Here is a 17,731-nt window from a genome sequence, read left to right as displayed (position 1 = left end):
CCCAGCTGGTGTCACTTCAAGGTGACAGTCGGGCAGGAGACCCCGGGGGCTGATAAATGCCAGGAAGCCCCGATCCCCCCCCCCCCGCACCCAACTCCAAGCCTGCCTGGGGGAGAGATACCAGCTGGGGAGGGGGTGCGTCCAGCTCCGGGCACTGTTTTGAAGCCGGGGGCATCACTCCTCTCTGCTAATTGGACATGTCTCTCCAAGGATAAGAGGTGGAAGGCTTGCGAGTCGTCAAAGAGCCCCCTCACCACAGTGGTCCTCTGAGACCCCCCTGATGACTCCTCAGATCTCTTTAGCACTCCCAAATTGCCACACATTCTGGCTTTGGTTTCTTCATGAGCCTTTATTGGGTGTTCTTTGGGCAAGGGAGAAATCCAGCCTCATAGAAATGAGGAGGGGGCATGTCTCAGGATGAACTGCTGAACTTCGTGATCCTCTTGGAATAAGTCACATCTTTACATAGCTGCTGGGGGGGTGTCCTCTGTTGGTTTCTGGGGGTTCTGATTCGTCTTCCCACTTCAAAGAATCCTCTTGGCCTGGGCCAGGAGGGACTTCAACTGCAGAGATGGGGTGACTGGGCCTGGGGCTGGAGGAAGATTTGGGAGCCAGAGGCCGCTTGGGGGTGGGGGGCCAGGGGAAAGAGATCGAATAGAAGCTTTGGCCCTTCTGATTCTTGCTGGAGATGTCCAGCATCTTCCCCTACACAGGCCATGCTTCACTCTTCCTTGGGGCCCTCCGGGGCTGATATAAGGCATTGATGTAGAGTGGATTCCCTGCATTGGAAGGAGGGGGGTATGACACCAAGAGGGCAGAATCACTTAAGAGAGCCTGGCCCTTTCCAGCCCACTTTCTGGAGGCTTTGTCTATGCCTCTGAAAAACATGGGTGTAGGGGCCAGCCTTCCCCATCTATTCCCCTTCTCTGCCTCCCAGCCTCACCCTCGCTCCTTCCAAAAGGGGCAGGTATCAAAGTCAGAAGGGTCTGCGTTCCATCCTTGTCAAGAAGCTGCAGTTCCCGCCTCCGCCACGCGGGGGCGGGGTCGCCAGTGGATGGCGGTGCTCGTGGGAACCGTCCACCCTCCGAGCGGCTACCTGCGCGGTTCCTTACCTGCGTCTCTGTTCCGGCAGCGGCGGCGGCCCCAGATCCAGGCTCCCAGAGCGAAAGCGGCCACGGCCACCGCTCCAGTCACCAGCAGTGCGAAGGAGAGCCCTGGGAAGGCGGTGGGGGTTTGTGGGCGGTCTCACTGGGGGCGGGGCACGGGGGCGGGGTGGGGCGGGGCTGGAGGAGGGACACGTGGGCGGAACTCACCTGAGAAGCTCCGGTTCAGTAGCCAGCCATCTGCCGAGAAGAAACCTACGTCTCAGGGGAGCTCACCTTCGAGTCCAGCTTCCTGCACCTCTTCAGGGTAAGAGCCCCTCTACCCCGTGTGGGACCTCAGGGTTCTTGCCCCTGCCATGCTGTGTGAGTTCAGGCAGGGATTTGCTCTGAACCTGTTTCCTCTTTTGAAAAAAGGATACTAATCATTCCTATCTTGCTGGGTTATTGTGAAGTAACTGCCAACGGGATTTTCTCATCATGAGCTCCATCATCCCCACCATGAGCTGCACCACCCTTGTCATGAGCCCCATTGCTGCCATAATAGACTCCACCGTTCCCATCACAAGCCTTATCATCCCCACCCTTAGTCCCATCACCCTGAACATGAGCTCCATCATCCTCATTTTGAGCTCCACCATCTTCACCAGGAACTTTGCCAACACTACCATGAGCTCCATCATCCTGATCATGGGATCTATCGTCCTCATGGCTCCTGTTTTTTAAGCGTCTACACTGTGTCAATCCCAAGATAACTGAGCCTCAGAGAGGCTGAGTCACTTGCCTGGAGTCACACATCCAGGCAACAGCTGGGCCATGCTTTGAACAAAGGTGTTTCTCCCCTCAGCTTCCCTCTCCCTTCCCTGTTTCAGAAAGAAAGGAAAGGAAAAAAACCAAACCAAAACAAACAAAAACTTACACGGGCCTGAATTTTTGAGTCTTGCTGAATAATCAGTATCATAGACACAATAATAACCACTTATGTTTACTGAGGACTTACTATGTTCCAGACCCTGCAATAAACTCTTTAGATATAATCACTTTAAATTCACCTAATCTGATGAGGAAAGCACTATTAGCTGAATTTTGATGACTAAGGAAACAGGCACAGAAGGGTCAAGTCACTTGCCCAAGGTCACACAGCAAGTGAATGGCAGAATGGGGATGTGCTTTCAGGTCTGTATAACTGACATGAACCCCAGCCAAAGGCGCCTTCTCCTGTGATTAAGACGAGACCCAGAGCCCCCAACCCCTTCATCTTGGAGGTTCTAAAGTTGGCAGTGGTCCCAGGGTTCCAAGCAGCTGTTCAGGGATAGGAAAGCCAGCTGTGGGGAGCTGGACCTGTGCCCGCTCACTCTCGCTCCCTCACAGCTGCCAACAACTCACAGCCTGGTGCCTCTGCTACCCTGCCTCTGCTAATTGGTAATTGGCCCCCTCATCACTGGAGGGGTGGGGGGCAGGCAGGACAGCCATAACACACCGCCCTAGAGGCAGGCAGCGGGTGGGTCCTGCCAGCTGGAGACAAATGGGCGTCTCTTGGGCCTGGGAGCCCGGGTGGTGCTTCATTCTGCCTGATACGGGCCAGGCATGTGCCCAAGGCCCTCGGGAACCGCCGAGAGAGAGCAGGACCCCATCGGGTCAACCTGAGTCTCCGGCCCCTATGGTTTGGCCTATAATGGGGTGTCATGCAGAGTGGGGGAAACGCATGAGGTGGGCTCTGGAGAAAGCTGGCTGCATCCCCGGCTTGTGTGTGTGGTTGGATGTGTCTTGGCCCTTGCTGAGCCTCAGCTTCATCCTCTGTAAAGTGAGACAGGTGGCTTAGCTGATCGGGAAAGTGGCTTCCAGCCTTGAGAGTCCATGCCTTTCTTTTTCGTTTATTTGTTTGGCCGCGCCACACGGTTTGCGGGATCTTAGTTCCCCGACTCACCAGGGATCGAACCCGTGCCCCCTGCAGTGGAAGCATGGAATCCTAACCCCTGGACCCCCAGGGAATTCCCGAGAGTCAATGGTTATCAATTCTGGATTCTGGAATTCTAGAATTTTCTGCTCCTATACACTTTGTGATTGCAAAATTCTAAGAGTCTCTCTGGGACTCCCCTGGTGGCCCAGTGGTTAAGAATCCATCCTGCAATGCAGGAGACACCAGTTCGATCCCTGTTCAGGGAGCTAGGATCCCACGGGTCGCAGGGCAACTAAGCCCATGTGCCACAACTAGAGAGCCTGAGTGCTGCAACTGGGACTTAACACGGCCAAAATATAAATAAATAAATATTTAGGAAAAAAGTTCTAAGAGTCTCTTTTTAAAGTCAGACCGGTTTTCCTGGTGGTGCAGTGGTTAAGAATTCACCTGCCAGTGCAGGGGACACAGGTTCGAACCTGGTCTGGGAAGATCCCACATGCTGCAGAGCAACTAAGCCCGTGTGCCACAACTACTGAGCCTGCACTCTAGAGCCTGCAAGCCACAACTAGTGAGCCCTCGAGCCACAACTACTGAAGCCCGCATGCCTAGAGCCCCTGCTCCGCAACAAGAGAAGCCACCACAATGAGAAGCCCACGCAACGCAACGAAGAGTAGCCCCTGCTCGGGGCAACTAGAGAAAGCCTGTGCAAGCAACAAAGACCCAACACAGCCATAAATAAATAAACAAATAGATTAATTAATTAATTAATATTAAAAATAAGTAAATAAATAAAGTATTTAAGACTACAACTCTAAGATTCTAGAATCTTCCATTCCTTTATTTCAGTGTTTCTCAACTTTTTTCATTATCACTCCCCTAAGTAGACGTTCTAAGAAGCTTAATTTGTTCCCTGATGAAATGTTAATACCACAGACATTCTGTAACTCTGTTTATGGGCTGTCTGCGTATCGATGCTTTGTACATAAAAAGAGTAAGATTTTCTTTGCTCCCAAGAACAAATTTTTGCCTGCTTAGGAGTGACAGTCCCATGCAGAACATATGCTGTAATTCTCAGAGCTTGGAATTTATGTCCCTAGGATTCTAGAACTGCAAGATTCTTTTTTTTTTTTTTTTCCGGTACGCGGGCCTCTCACTGTTGTGGCCTCTCCCATTGCGGAGCACAGGCTCCGGACGCACAGGTTCAGCGGCCATGGCTCACAGGCCCAGTCACTCCGCGGCATGTGGGATCTTGCTGGACCGGGGCACGAACCCGTGTCCCCTGCATCGGCAGGCGGACTCTCAACCACTGCGCCACCAGGGAAGCCCTAGAACTGCAAGATTCTATCTTGTGGTTTGAGATTCTGGAATTGTCCTCGGTACAATAGAAATGTGGCCATATGTTGACCAAAAGACAAGTTCTAGATTGTTCACAGCAGCCTTATTCATAATAGCCAGAACCCAGAAGCTGCCCAAATGGTCATCAGTAGGAAATTGGAATGATTGGTGGTGATGGAGGCCGCTCTGCAGCAAGGATGAGCCACTGCTCCACACACCAACATGGAGGAATCTTCCAGACATCAGGTTGAGTGAAAGATGTCGGAGACAGAATATACTCTGTGAGTCCATTTAAGTAAAATGTGAAACCAGTTAAAATAGATTTATGCTGTTAGAGGTCAGGATGGTGGGGTGGGCATGAGGACGGCATCTGTGAGGAAGCAGATATGTGTGTTGTCATGGTGCTGGGTACCCAAGTGTGTTCAGGTTGTGAGAATCCATTGCTGTGGTTTGTACACATCCCTCTAAAATTCATATGTTGAATCCTAACCCCCAATATGATGGTAACTGGAGGTCGGAGCCTTTGGGAGGTGATTAGATCATGAGGGTAGAGCCTTCATGAATGGGATCAGTGCTCTTATAAAAGGGACCCCAGGGGACTTCCGTGATGGTCCAGTGGTTAAGACTCCACGCTTCCAGTGCAGGGGGCGCAAGTTCGATCCCTGGTTGGGGAACTAAAATCCCACATGCCGTGCGGCACGCCCAAAATAAAGACCCCAGAGAGCCCCCCGGCTTCTTCTTCCACGTGAGGACATAACTAGAAGGTGCAAGCTATGAAACATGAAGAGGGTTCTCACCAGAACAAAACCTTGCTGGTGCTTTGATCTTGGATTTCCAGCCTCCAGAATTCTGAGAAATAAATCTGTGGTTTATTTAAAAACACTACCCAGTCTGTAGTGTTTTGTTATAGCAGTGGCCAAACAGACTAAGACATCCATTGAGCTGGCCACTTACAGTGTGTGCATTTCTCTGTTTGTAGGATGTACTTGAATAGCGTGTTTTATGGGATGTTTTGAACCAGAATCCAGAATTATATATATTCAAGGGTTATTATAATTGTGATATCTTGGAACAGGGCTCAGCAAATATGGCCCAGTGCCTGTTTTTTTCAATAAAGTTTTATTGGCATCCAGGCCTGCCCATTCCTGTAGGTATGCCTCTGGTGACTTTCATGCTGCAACGGCAGAGTGGAGTTGTTGCAACAGAGGCTGTCTAGTTTACAAACTTCTTGCATCTGCAGACTTTCTGTTCCTAGGAATCTGATTTGGAGAATTTATGTTTCTAGGAGTTTGAGATTCTACAGTTTTAAGATTTCTGGAAGTTCCAAGTCCCCAGCTTGCCCGCACATGCTCTCATACCTGTCTCCAGCAGGAGCTGTGTCCCACTGCCCTGGGCCTCCTCCAAATCAGGGATCTCCACGGTCGCACAGCACACGTAGAGCCCATTGTCATTGAGGCTCACGTGGTCCAGCTGCAGGGTGAGATTGCCAGGCGGCTGCCAGGAGAGCCGTCCCCAAGGCCCGCAGACACCCACGGTGAGACTGCCATTGATGATGCGTGTCTGGCACAAGATGTCACCATCCTTTGTCCATTCGATGTGTAGCTGCTCCCAGGCCTGGGCCTGCACCACCTGGCAGGCCAAGGTCACCTGGCTGTCCTGCCTCACCTGCAGCAACTTGGGTGCCTGCTGCACACTCAGGCCTGTGGCTCCTTGCAGGCCTGGGGGACAGAAGAGGTGATTGAGGCCTTTCTCAGTGTGTGTGAGTGTGTGTGACTTACCGCATTAGCCAGCCCACAGGGATGAGGCAGTAAGAGTCTGAAAGCTTGCTGTCTGTGTGATCTTTGCAAGGTTCTTGCTGAGGGTCAATGGCCTCATCTGTGAAATGGGGATAAGTCTCTTGGCACTTGCGAGATTTCAAGGTGGACTGTATGACGTGTCTGGCTCTCAGCCACACACATATTGCCTCGCGTGAGCCAGACCCTGTCCTGGCCACTGTGGACACAGACACAGAGGTGACTAAGACAAAAATCCCTACCCTTGTGGAGCTGAGGGTCTGTGGGGAGAGAGACACTGGAAGTCGTGAAATGAGAATCCTGACGGAGGAAAGGAATGGGGAGTGGCAATAGGGGATAAGGATGAAGTGAGAGGATCTACTTATAGAGGATGGTCAGGGAAGGCCTCTCAGAGGAGGCGACATTTGAACAGGGATCTGAATGGTAAGACGTAGTCAGTCGTGGGAAGGAAGATATGCAGGAAGAGCACTCCAGACAGAGGGAATGGGCCGTGCAAAGGTCCTGAGGCTGGACCGTGCCTGGTAAGTTGCAGCAACAGTGAGGAGACCCTGTGGCTGGAGAAGAGCTAGCCGGCGAGAGGAAGTGGGATCCAAGAAGTCAGCAGGGATGGCTTTTTCGAGGCCTGCAGGCCATTGGGGTGGGGTGTGGTGGAGGTACAGAGGTGGGGGTGGGGAAAGAGGAGCAGCTTAGTTTTTAACCTAAGTGTGATGGGAAACCAGGGGAGCAGGGAGGAAATGTGGTCCAATTTAAGTTTTAAAAAGATCACCGTGACTGCCATGGTGAGAACAGACTATGACACAGGGAGATCAGGTGAGGCCAGGAAATGAGGGTCCAGGAGACCAGTGATGTGGGCCGGACCCTGGAAAGAAGTGGTCAGAGTCTGAATAGATTTTGAAAGTTGTCCCCAGAAGGACTACAAGAGGAACTGAATTGAGAGAGAGGGAAAGAGGGACAGTGGCAGATTTCCAAGGTTTAACCTGAGGGACTTTGTGAATGGTGGAGGCTTTGGGCCAAGATGGGGGACACCGAGGGAGAAGCAGGGCTGGAGGGGAAAGAGTTTGCTTTGGGCCATGAGAAGTCAGGGTGTCTGTTAGACACCCCTTCAAGTTCCCGGTCTTTGGGGTGCAGTTGTAGCTGACGCTAGAGAGAGGAGATCCAGGGAAGAGTATTCCAGGCAGAGGGAACAGCAGGTGCAAAGGCCCGGAGGTGGGATCAAGCTTGATGTGTTGGGATAAAAAAAAGAAAAAAGGGGGCTTCCCTGGTGGCGCAGTGGTTGAGAGTCCGCCTGCCGATGCGGGGGACACGGGTTCGTGCCCCAGTCCAGGAAGATCCCACATGCCGCGGAGCGGCTGGGCCTGTGAGCCATGGCCGCTGAGCCTGTGCGTCCGGAGCCTGTGCTCCGCAACGGGAGAGGCCACAACAGTGAGAGGCCCGCGTACCGCAAAAAAAAAAAAAAGAAAAAAAAAAAAGAAAAAAGGAGAGAAGAGTCAGCAGGCTGGCCACGGGGGAGAGAGGGAATGCAGAGGAGAGAGGAGATGAGAGGCCAGCAGAGCCAGGTCACGCAAGACTCATACGCAGGTCATGGTGTGAATTTTATCCTGCAGGCCCCTCTGAGGATCCTTGCTAGAACCCTCCAACCCTTGTAAAGTTCTGAGTATCAGGGAGAGAGACGGGGCCTATTTGGCAGAGCAGAGAAACTAAGGTTTCGAGGGGCCCTCTATAGGAGGGGCAGGAAGCTGGGTGATGGGTTGCAACAGGGTGGGGGTAGAGAGGAGGGAGGCCCAAGTACTCACCCCAAAACTGTGCCAGGAGGACCAGCACCTTGCCCAGGGAACCCATTCCTGGCCCATCAGGCTCCCCTCTCCCAGCATCCTGCCAACCCCCTCCCCCTCCTACATGACAGACTTCCTGCCACAGAGACATATGTGACACTCCACCCCCACCACAGAGGTATAGGTGACACCCGGGCAGCCAGCAGACGTCTGGTGGCCACTGCTGCTTGGGATTCCATTTCCTGTCACCTCTTGCCTCAGTTTCCCAGAAGTTTTTTTTTTTTAATCTGAAAAGCAGTATGCGTATGTGGTGGAGATCATGTGAGCGAAAATCCTTCTAAAAGACTATACAAACACACCTAGGCTGGGGGGGACACATTGAAGGGCAGGTGAGGCAAGGGGAGGGGAGGGGAGCAGGTGGCAGAGGCCTGAGCAGGGGACAGAATGGCAGAATCCCAGGCTCAGTTATTTTGCCCCCAAGGTGTCTTCCTTTGGGGTTCAGAGGAAGGGATTTCTGCTAATGGCTTTGAGTCCCACGGCAGATAGGGTGGCTCCCCTGTCCCCACAGCCTGGGGAGAAGATTGGGGGCCCAGTCGAGGGGGTTCACAAGCTCTGGACTTTCTCCCAGCCCTGCACCCATCACCCCACAGCCGGCAGTACCCACCCCGGAGGAGGAGGCAGACTCCTAGGCCTCAATGTCTCACCCCCAACCACAGTGTGACCTCCTTTTTTTCAACCAGAAAGAAGAGGGTCAGCGTTCTTGGCAGAATTGTTCCTGTCAACCACAGGGAGGCCCCTGCGGTGGCGCTCTGCCCACACTTCCCCAGGAAGTGCCTCCCAGCCTCCTCCTAGCCCTATGGATTCTGGGCAGGCAGAGAGGCTTCTGGAGGAGATGTGAGAGCCTGGGGCTTTGTGGGATGCATAGGAGTTCAGTTGTGATTTAGGGAGGGAAAGGCGGCTTTGGAAGCTGAACATCCGCTTGTGCAAAAGACTTTGGCTTTTCAGTAAATGTAAGGCGTGAGTAGTTGCGGGGGGCAGATCTCTGGGCCAGGTGGAGGTGGGTTGCAGTGGAATTCCAGTTTGAGTGGCAGCTGAGAAGTTGTGTGGGTGAGAGAGTGGGGAGACTGAGGCACTAGGAAGACTAGGGGTAGGCTCAAGGCCACACGGCAGTCGAACCCAGGCATCCTGCCTCCCAGTTCCGGGCTCTCTCCAGCTCAGACATCATTAGCAATGTCGCCTGGTACGACCCAGGCTCTGGGTCTCGGCTCTCGGCGACCCTAGCGCAAGAAGGACTACATTTCCCAGTCTGCCGCGAGGGGCGCGCCTGCGCCCTGCGGCCAGTGATGGAGCGCTGACTGGGGGCGCGGCGGCGGCGGCGAGGGCTCGGCGGGCCATTGGCTACCGGCAGCGGCAAAGGCAGCTTGGGGACTTGAAGAGCGAGTGAGACCCGCGGCCCTGGCCGGGGACGACCTGGGCTGCAGCCATGGAGGACCAGAGGGTAAGACCGGGGCGGGGCGGGGCGGGGCGGGGCGGGGCCCGCGGCGGGGTTAGACAAGAGGAGGGGACCAGGTGATGCCGCAGCTACCTCCCCGCCCCCCCGCCCCAGCTGCTCTGCGGAGGAAGCCCCACCCCCACCGCAACCGCGCCCGGATCTAGCCCCGATTCTAGACTCGGCCCCCCCCCACTCTCGCCACGACCCCACATCATCTTGGCCTGGGTTCAGGCACATCCCCTCCATGTCCCCCTCGCCCTCCCAGTACCCCGGACCCAGCCTTGACTCCATCTCCCACGCCTTCCACCCGGATTGCGGACCAGGTGTCCCGGCCCCCGCCCCGCCCCGCCTCGGAGGACGCCCCGCCAGCTCAGCACTGGTGACCGCATCAATCCCGCGCCCCCAGGAAAAGCACCCGTCGGAGGCCTGGGTTAGGGATACAGGCCCCAGCAGCATCCCCCCACGCGGCCTCCTTCCCTCCCGCATCCCCTCTTCCAGGCCTCCTTGCCTTTCTCCACTTACCTGGCCTCTCTAACCCTCCCTCAGGTACCGTCTTTCTCCTTGCTAATCCCTTTTCCCAGCGTATCCCCTTCCCCAGATGAGCCCATGTTCTGCAGGCCTCCTTTTCCTCTGGGGTTTCTTTCCCGAAGCTAGTCCCTCGCCCTGGATCATGCCCTGCCCTCAGGATATAGGTACCTGGTTGAAGGCTTTGTGCTCAGGCAGACCTAACTGGGGCCCAGGGTCTGTCCCTTCCTGAGAAGCTCTCTCAGAGCCTCAGTTTCCTCCCCTGTGAAATGGGCACGCATAGGGTGCCTAATGCCTGCCCGCTTCCTGAGGGATGTAGGGCCAGAGCTCCGCCCAGGGCCTGCTCTTGGTGGATGCCCAAGCTCATTGGCACCGTGGCCCCCGCCTCCCCTCCCTGGATGCCTGGAGGACAGAATGGGGAGCCTCAAGTCGGGGAGCCCGGCCAGGCTGAGGGGCTTACCTGTGTGCGCGCTTCCCTGGGGGCAGGAGGCTCTGCGGAAGATCATCACGACACTGGCTGTGAAAAACGAGGAGATTCAGAGTTTCATCTACTCCCTCAAGCAGATGCTGTTGAACGTGGAGGTAAGGAAGTCACCCCCCCCAGGAGGGAGGGAGGGGCAGCCATACGAGCTAATCTGCTGATGTCCATGGGACTCGCGGGCCTGGCTGCCACGGCCAGGCCTGTTTCCCCATCTGAGCACCGGCTTTGACAATCCTAGCCCTTCTGACCCCACAATGTCTCTCCAAAGGCGAACTCGGCCACGGTGCAGGAAGACCTGGAAGCCGAGTTCCAGTCCCTCTTCTCCCTCCTGGAGGAGCTGAAGGAGGGCATGCTCATGAAAATAAAGCAAGACCGTGCCAGCCGCGCCTACGAGCTGCAGGTGTGTGTGCGGGGGGGGGGGGGGGGGGGGGGGAGATGGGGGGGCGGTGCTCTCCTGGAACCCCGCCCAGACGCCATCCTCCATCCCACCCCTCGCACTCAGCAGAGCCCAGCTGGCCTAAGCATCTTCCTCCAAACCTGCCCCTCCTCCCGTGCCCCTTCCCAGAGATGTCCCCAAGTGTCCCCGGTGTCCAGAGCCAGACCCTCTAGCGGTGTCGGCCACACCTCCTCTTTTTTCCTGGGGTCTTCCCAGCCTCCTCCCTGGCCATGACCTATTAATGTCCCACCCACCTGCTCTCCTTCTTAATCCCCTCTCCCATCCACCCCTCCTCTCCACGGCTGCAGCCCCACCCGTACATCTGGCTTTTCCTCCCCACCTGTCCTCACCCAGCGCTTCCAATTTCTCAGCCCTTCCCACTGGTGCCCCAGATCTGAGGGCATCACCCCTTGCCAAATACCCGCCTGTGAGTCTCCTGGGGTCTCAGATTCCAAGCTGGGGTCGCTGGAGGTTGCACCAGAACCTCCTGGGCAACCTCCTAACACCCCAGATTCCCATCCCTGGGGGATGTGGAGCCCTGGGCTTAGATGTGGCCTGGGCATGTGCATTTCTAAGGAAGGGATCCCCAGGTGGTTCTGATGCCCTGCCTGCAGAGGGCCAGCCTCCCTCTCCCACCTGCAGTTGGAGAAGGGCATGGTACCCTGCATCCCGAAGGCGGTGGGGAGCCCTGGGAGGGCTTGAGGCAGTGGAGTAAGGTGTCTCTTCTCTCGGTGCCATGGCGCCTGCAGAACCAGCTGGCTGCCTGCACGCGAGCTCTGGAGAGCTCTGAGGAGCTTCTGGAGACGGCCAACCAGACCCTGCAGGCCACGGACCGTGGGGACTTTCCTCAGGTAGGTGCCTCGGGAGCCAGACTGGTAGGGCTGCCAGATAAAATACAGGACCCCCAGATACATTTGCATTTCAGATCAACTACGAGTAATTTTTTAGTATAAGTATGGCCCATGCAATATTTAGTCTAAGTACATCCCAAAGATCACATGGGACATACGCTAAAAAGAACAATTCATCGTGGTTGATCTGAAATTCAAATTTAAGAACAAATAAATTTTTTAGTATATCTCATGCAAATGTTTAGTATAAATATTTCCCAAGTGTTGCATGGGACATATTTACACAGAAATACATATTCATTCTTTATCTGAAATTCAGATTTAACAACGAATAATTTTTTAGTCATATGTCACGTGCGATATTTAGTATAAGTGTGTCTGAAATATTGGATGGGACCTACTTATACTAGAAAATCATTTCCTGTTTATCTGAAATGCAAACTTAACTGGGCATCCTATAAAATTTTTATTTGCTAAATCAGCCAACTGTATGTACTGGGTACTGGGTGGGAGGTGGGGGTGGGAGCCTGTCTTTGCCCCCTATCCCTTCGGGGCACAGCCAAGGTTTTCTGCCCCAGTGTTGGGGCACTTTGCCACATAGATGCCTGGCTGGGCCTCAGTCTTCCTGTCTGTATACTGGCTTTCAGACTCAGTCAACACAATTCTTTGGATTTTATTCTGTCCCTCTTTCTAGGCTGCCAAGCAAATCAAAGATGGGTAAGATGCTGGGACCTGGCTCCCACCCCATTGCCCCACCCCTGTTGTGAAGGTGGGAATGCCCAGGTGAGGGTCCCTTGGCCCAGAGCACTGGACAGGAAGAAGGGGGAGGGGGTCCCCTACACACACCTCGGAGGACTAGGCCTGGGCGTCCACCTCCTTCCCTGCAGTGTGACGATGGCCCCCGCCTTCCGGCTGTCATTGAAAGCCAAGGTCAGCGACAACATGAGTCACCTCATGGTGGACTTTGCACAGGAGCGGAGGATGCTACAGGCACTCACGTTCCTGCCTGGTGAGAGGGGAACTTGCTGGAGGGCCGAGATTGCAGGGAAATGGCCCGGGAGTCTGGGGGGCCCTGAGACAAGGCCTAGAGTAGGGCTGACAGCCATTTGTGGAAACCCCAGAAGGCCCCGCCCTGGGGAGGAGCCCTGAGAGTTCCCACCCCACGGTGGATGGAGCCATGAGTAAGCCCCACCCTGTGACAGAGCCCTGAAGAAGCCCCACCCACCAGGGGTGGAGTCCCATGGAGGCCACACCCCCAATTGGTCGCGTTCTGGAAATGTTCTTCATCTGAATGGTGGAATCCAGAGAAGGCCCAGCCATTTGTTGGTTAAACCCTGAGAAATCTCTTCCCTACCCTCCACCCTTTGAGGAGGTTCCACCCCCAGGCCCCACAACCCAGAGGGGCCCCGCCCCTAATCCTGGGATCCAGAGGACGCCCCGCCCCCAAGAAGGTCTATTATGTGGGTGGGGTTACAGCAAGGCCCGCCCCTGCAGGCACAGCGCCCTGACACCCCTCTCTGCTCTGTCCTGGGCAGTGCCTAGTGCCCCTGTGATCGACCTGGCCGAGTCCCTGGTGGCCGACAACTGTGTAACCTTGGTGTGGCGCATGCCGGACGAGGACAACAAGATTGACCACTATGTGCTGGAGTATCGGCGGACCAACTTTGAGGGCCCGCCCCGCCTCAAGGAGGACCAGCCCTGGATGGTCATCGAGGGCATCCAACAGACAGAATATACCCTGACCGGTAAGGGCAGCTCACCCTTCCCCATCAGTCAACCTGGGGCTCATGGACGATCCTCAAGGCACGTGGGGTGTGAGAGCAGCCGGGCTGGACCAGTGGGGCGTAGCAGAAATAACAATGATGAAAACGATACTGGTGACAGCCACTGTACCACGTGTTGAGGGCTTACTACGCGCTAAGCATTTTACCCACATGTAATGGACGTGCTTCTTATCACCATTTTACAGATGAAGGAACTGAGTGAGGTACGGGCCGAGAGGGCCTCCTCCATCCCTGTCTTATCTCTATGATCCAGCATTCGTTCATTCATTCATTCATTCATTCATTCATTTTGACTTGATGTCTGCAGGGTACCAAGCACCATCCTTGGAGTAGTGGGGGAGCAAAGTGGGTGAAAATCCCTCCTCTGGTGCACTGGTGTTTGGGGGGCTACCCTCCCAGGATTTGGGGATTTCCTTGGCAGTTATAAGAGAGCAGAAAGCCTGGGGGAATCCGTCCAGCTGGTAGGGGAGGGTCTGATGGAAGATAAAATTAGGGGTCCCTAATGAGTTAAGAAGCCATCCTGAGCCAAGGGAAATCCTCAGGGGCGGGGAGAGTCTTGCTGACAAGATAACTATCACCACCGCTCTTGGGCTGTAATTAGCCTGCATGGTTACTAATGAGCATGCTAATTGCAGGAAAGAAAAGCCAGCAACCTGCGAGAGGGCCTGAGAAACTCTTGGCTTATCCTTTGCATGGGAATCAAAATAAACACATCCCATTTTTTCCCCCAATCTTTTTTTATTGTGGTAAAACACACATAACATAAAATTCACCATCTCAACCATTCTTAAGCGCACAGATCAGCTATTCACTGCGTTCATGATGTTGTGCTAACATCCTCCCCACCATCCATCTCCAGAACTTTTCATCTTGCAAAACTGAAACTCTGTCCCCACTAGCTTTGTTTGTTTTAACTTTTTGGCCACACCACACGGCTTGCAGGATCCTAGTTCCCCGAGCAGGGATCGAACCCACACCCTCGGCAATGAAAGCTGAGTCCTAACCGCTGGACCACCAGGGAAGTCCCCCTGTCCCCATTAGATGCTAACTCCCATTCCCCTCCCCGCGGCCCCTGGCACCCACCATTCTACTTCCAGTCCTTACGATTGTTACTACTCTAAGTGCCTAATATAGGTGGAATCACACAGTATGTCTGGCTTATGTCACTGAGCATCATGTCCTCAAGGTTCATCCACGTGGTACCCTGTGTCAGAATGTCCTTCCTTTTTTAAAGCTGAATGATAGTCCCTTGTGTGGCTATACCCAGCTTTCTCTAGTAGTGGCAGCTTACATAACTAGAACTCAATACCAGAACCAGAACGCTGATACGGGTACCTTCTGCAGTGTTGACTCGCTTTTCCCCAGTTTTACACGCACTCATTCGTGTGTGCCTGTGTAATCCCATGTGCCATTTTATCCCATGTGTAAATCTGTGTCATCACCACCGTCATCACGGTGTAGATCTTCTCCATCACAGGCTTCTGGATGCATCCCCTTTGCCTCTCTGGCCTTTTCCAAAATCCATAGGGCAGGAACTTGAATCCCTCAAAAGACCTGCGATATTCAGGATAATGATGAATTCGCTCACCTCTGTAAAGAACCTATGTGGTTATTTGCAGTCCGCCTACTCTCTCGTTGATTGTTTGGAAGACAGGAAGGTTTGGGTTGAGTTTATAACTTATATTCCTTGACGCATCTCATCCTCATGTGAACCCTGCTCAGTGTCGGGGATATGATTGTTGGGTTGCAGAGTAGGAAACTGAGGCACGCACTGTCAAAAGTCAGATGGGTTTGTGATTCTGAAACCAAGCCTCCTGGGTGGTAGGTAGTCTTAGCTCTGGGGCAGTAGATGGCGCTGCTGAGCAAACCACCTTACTCTCAGAAAAGGGGCTCCAAGGGAGGGGGAGGCAGTCTGTGTGGGCACCTGGAGGAGGTTAACAGCCAGGCTGAGGCCCAAAAGAGAAGAGGGGGAGAACAGACTTCCAGGCAGAAGAACAGCCTGATAAGGGCTCAGAGGCCAGAACACTGAGCCTTTGTGCCTGGAACTAGTTAAGTCTGCAGAGGGAACCACAACTGTAGGGAGAGGGGAGAGGAGGAACGGGGACTTTACCCTGAGGGCAAGGGGATCTATGGGAGATTTCAGAGCAGGGGGTACTAAGTGTTGTTTGGGATGCCCAGAGAATGGGCACCCTGTGAGGAATGCCCAGGAGGCAGCTGGACATGTGGTCTGAGCTAAAGGTTGGGCTGTGAGTGCTGTGGGTGGAGAGGTGGTGTCTGAAGGGTGAGAAGGGGACAGTCAGCAGAGTGACGTGAGCAGGGGTTCCAGACTGAGGCACCCATACATTTGAGGGTATGGAGGAGCCTGCAAAGAAGACCAAGGGGGAGCAATCAGAGGGGGCACGCTGCCATGGCTGCCAAGGAAAGAGAATGTTCCATGAAGGAAGGAGTGGTCAGCCAGGAGATCCTGAAAGATGAGGATTAACAAGGCCAAAGGAAGGAGAGGGAGTGAGGCAGCTGAGAGGGGGGTGTGGACAGCTCTCCAAAGAGGTTTTGCTTGAGGGAGAAGACAGCTTGATGGTTGCTTTTATTTTGTAAGATTAGAAGAAATTAATAATATATTTTTTAAAGTATAGAAATGGAGGGTAGGATATAACCTAGTAGTATGGAAAGTCTTTAAGGAACCAGGCATGGCTAGATCCAGGGGTTCCAGCAAATGACTCGCTCAGCTCTGTTCCTGACACTCATTGGCTCTAGGGCTGCATTCTCAAGGAGGCTTGCCGACGTGCTGGAAAATTTTCTCAAAAGGAGCTTCCTCCTAGCTGGCGAGCCCAGAGGAAAGACAGAATCTGCTCGTTATAATACTAGAGTCCCAGGGCAGATTCTGATTGGCTAGTTTGGGTCATGTGCCTATCCCTGGACCAATTGGTGTGACTGAGCCATAAAGCATCCTGACTGGCCAGTCTGGGTTGTGGGCAGAGCCAAGTGATACCCCACAGGTGAATGAGGGCAAGGATGGTTTCTCAGGGATGTCATTTATAAGATACTCCTTAGAATGAAGGGTGGTGGGATTACTGTGGGACACAGGGGCCTCTAATCTATTGCTCAAAGCGTACACAATGTCGATTCCTCTGTTGTCTCGTAGGTCTCAAGTTTGACATGAAATACATGAATTTCCGTGTGAAGGCCTGTAATAAGGCAGTTTCAGGCGAGTTCTCTGAGCCAGTGACCCTGGAGACACCAGGTGACTGGCTCCCACCCCTGCCCTGGCTGAGACACCATAACCCCTTACTCCCAGGGCCCCAGGGACTGGTGTCTGAGGAGAATCTTCTAAGCGGGATTCTGTGACCCTTTTTGCCATGGTTGCCAGGAAGCTCAGTGCTCGGTCCACAGTAGCTTCCTTAGCCTGAGTGTCTGGTATAAACCTGGTGTTGTTCTTTGCATTTGCAGTTGATCCCATTATACCTGGATGGTTTTTAGACACACACACACACACACACACACACACACACACACACTCTCTCTCTCTCTCTCTCTCTCTCTCTCTCTCTCTTTCTCTCTCTTTTCCAAAAAATGGCTAAGCGCGCTATAGAATTGGGAATGGGATATCAGTACTGAAGACAGATTTGTTAGCCTCCCACAGTGACACCTTTGAATGTCCTGATAGGAAGTCCTTCTGCAATCTTGCTTAACTCTGTCATGCTATAGCCCAGCCCCTTTCCTGGGATTAATCCCCAGTGGAAGCACAGGGCAGCACAGTGGTTTGAAAATGGCTTCAGACCTGGGATACCTTTAGGCAACAAGCCCTTGGTCTTCACTCCTCTGGCTACATGTTCTGCCCTCTCCACTCTTCCCCATCTTGTCTATTGGTGTCTTTCTGCCTGTTGTCTCTGTATCTCTCTGTCTCTGAATCTTTGTCCATTGGTCTCTTTTGCTCTCTCTCTGTCTTAGTCTGTTTCTTTGTGTTTTTCTGTTCTCTGTCCCTGTCATGGTCTGTCTTGGTCACTGTCTGTCTCTCTCTGTGCCTCCGGGTTTCCCCATCTCTGTGACTCCCACATCTGCCTGGCCCCAGCGTTCATGTTCCGCCTGGATGCGTCCACATCCCACCAGAACCTGCGGGTGGATGATCTCTCCGTGGAGTGGGACGCCATGGGCGGGAAGGTGCAGGATATCAAAGCTCGCGAGAAAGATGGCAAGGGGCGGACGGCGTCTCCCGTCAACTCCCCAGCCAGGTAGCCTGCCCTCTCCCCTCCCTGAGTCTCTGG

At 53.9% G+C, this 17,731-nt stretch overlaps 3 protein-coding genes across 4 annotated transcripts in view; 1 reads left to right on the top strand and 2 right to left on the bottom strand.

Annotated features, from left to right (window-relative positions):
- Positions 1-579: 579 nt before the first annotated feature.
- Positions 580-10,748, bottom strand: TMIGD2 (transmembrane and immunoglobulin domain containing 2). Its single transcript, XM_067734161.1, has 5 exons — positions 10,378-10,748; positions 5,694-6,053; positions 1,314-1,343; positions 1,113-1,214; positions 580-779 (listed from the first exon to the last, which is right to left on the bottom strand). Exons 1-5 carry the CDS (start codon positions 10,421-10,423, stop codon positions 706-708), a joined length of 612 nt encoding a protein of 203 aa, XP_067590262.1. The 5' UTR covers positions 10,424-10,748; the 3' UTR covers positions 580-705.
- The window catches only part of FSD1 (fibronectin type III and SPRY domain containing 1), an 11,120-nt gene continuing 2,233 nt past the window's right edge, over positions 8,845-17,731 (top strand). Inside the window, exons 1-9 of one of the 2 annotated variants that reach the window (XM_067734140.1) lie at positions 8,845-9,398; positions 10,404-10,499; positions 10,667-10,798; positions 11,584-11,685; positions 12,380-12,402; positions 12,573-12,694; positions 13,221-13,430; positions 16,612-16,710; positions 17,539-17,698. In XM_067734140.1, coding sequence (XP_067590241.1) covers positions 9,384-9,398; positions 10,404-10,499; positions 10,667-10,798; positions 11,584-11,685; positions 12,380-12,402; positions 12,573-12,694; positions 13,221-13,430; positions 16,612-16,710; positions 17,539-17,698 — 959 coding nt within the window. In that variant the 5' untranslated portion in view covers positions 8,845-9,383. The remainder of the gene's footprint in view (positions 9,399-10,403; positions 10,500-10,666; positions 10,799-11,583; positions 11,686-12,379; positions 12,403-12,572; positions 12,695-13,220; positions 13,431-16,611; positions 16,711-17,538; positions 17,699-17,731) is intronic. The other variant, XM_067734141.1, reaches the window with a different exon arrangement.
- STAP2 (signal transducing adaptor family member 2) overlaps positions 14,192-17,731 on the bottom strand; it is a 16,364-nt gene continuing 12,824 nt past the window's right edge. Inside the window, exon 13 of the mRNA XM_067734146.1 lies at positions 14,192-15,023. Coding sequence (XP_067590247.1) covers positions 14,941-15,023 — 83 coding nt within the window. The 3' untranslated portion in view covers positions 14,192-14,940. The remainder of the gene's footprint in view (positions 15,024-17,731) is intronic.

The sequence above is a fragment of the Pseudorca crassidens genome, chromosome 3 (assembly GCF_039906515.1).
Source record: "Pseudorca crassidens isolate mPseCra1 chromosome 3, mPseCra1.hap1, whole genome shotgun sequence".
NCBI lineage: Eukaryota > Metazoa > Chordata > Mammalia > Artiodactyla > Delphinidae > Pseudorca > Pseudorca crassidens.
Note: the sequence above shows the minus strand (reverse complement) of the source record. Positions and strands in the feature narration are given on the sequence as shown.

What these genes read in the sequence shown, in the direction of transcription:
- TMIGD2 (XM_067734161.1), bottom strand. Translation starts at nt 10,423, where the DNA reads ATGATCTTCCGCAGAGCCTCCTGCCCCCAGGGAAGCGCGCACACAG. An exon ending in CCAGGGAAGCGCGCACACAG is followed by an intron (nt 6,054 to 10,377) that starts GTAAGCCCCTCA and finishes TCTGTCCCCCAG; the next exon opens with GCCTGCAAGGAGCCACAGGC. An exon ending in ACTGAACCGGAGCTTCTCAG is followed by an intron (nt 1,215 to 1,313) that starts GTGAGTTCCGCC and finishes CCGCCTTCCCAG; the next exon opens with GGCTCTCCTTCGCACTGCTG.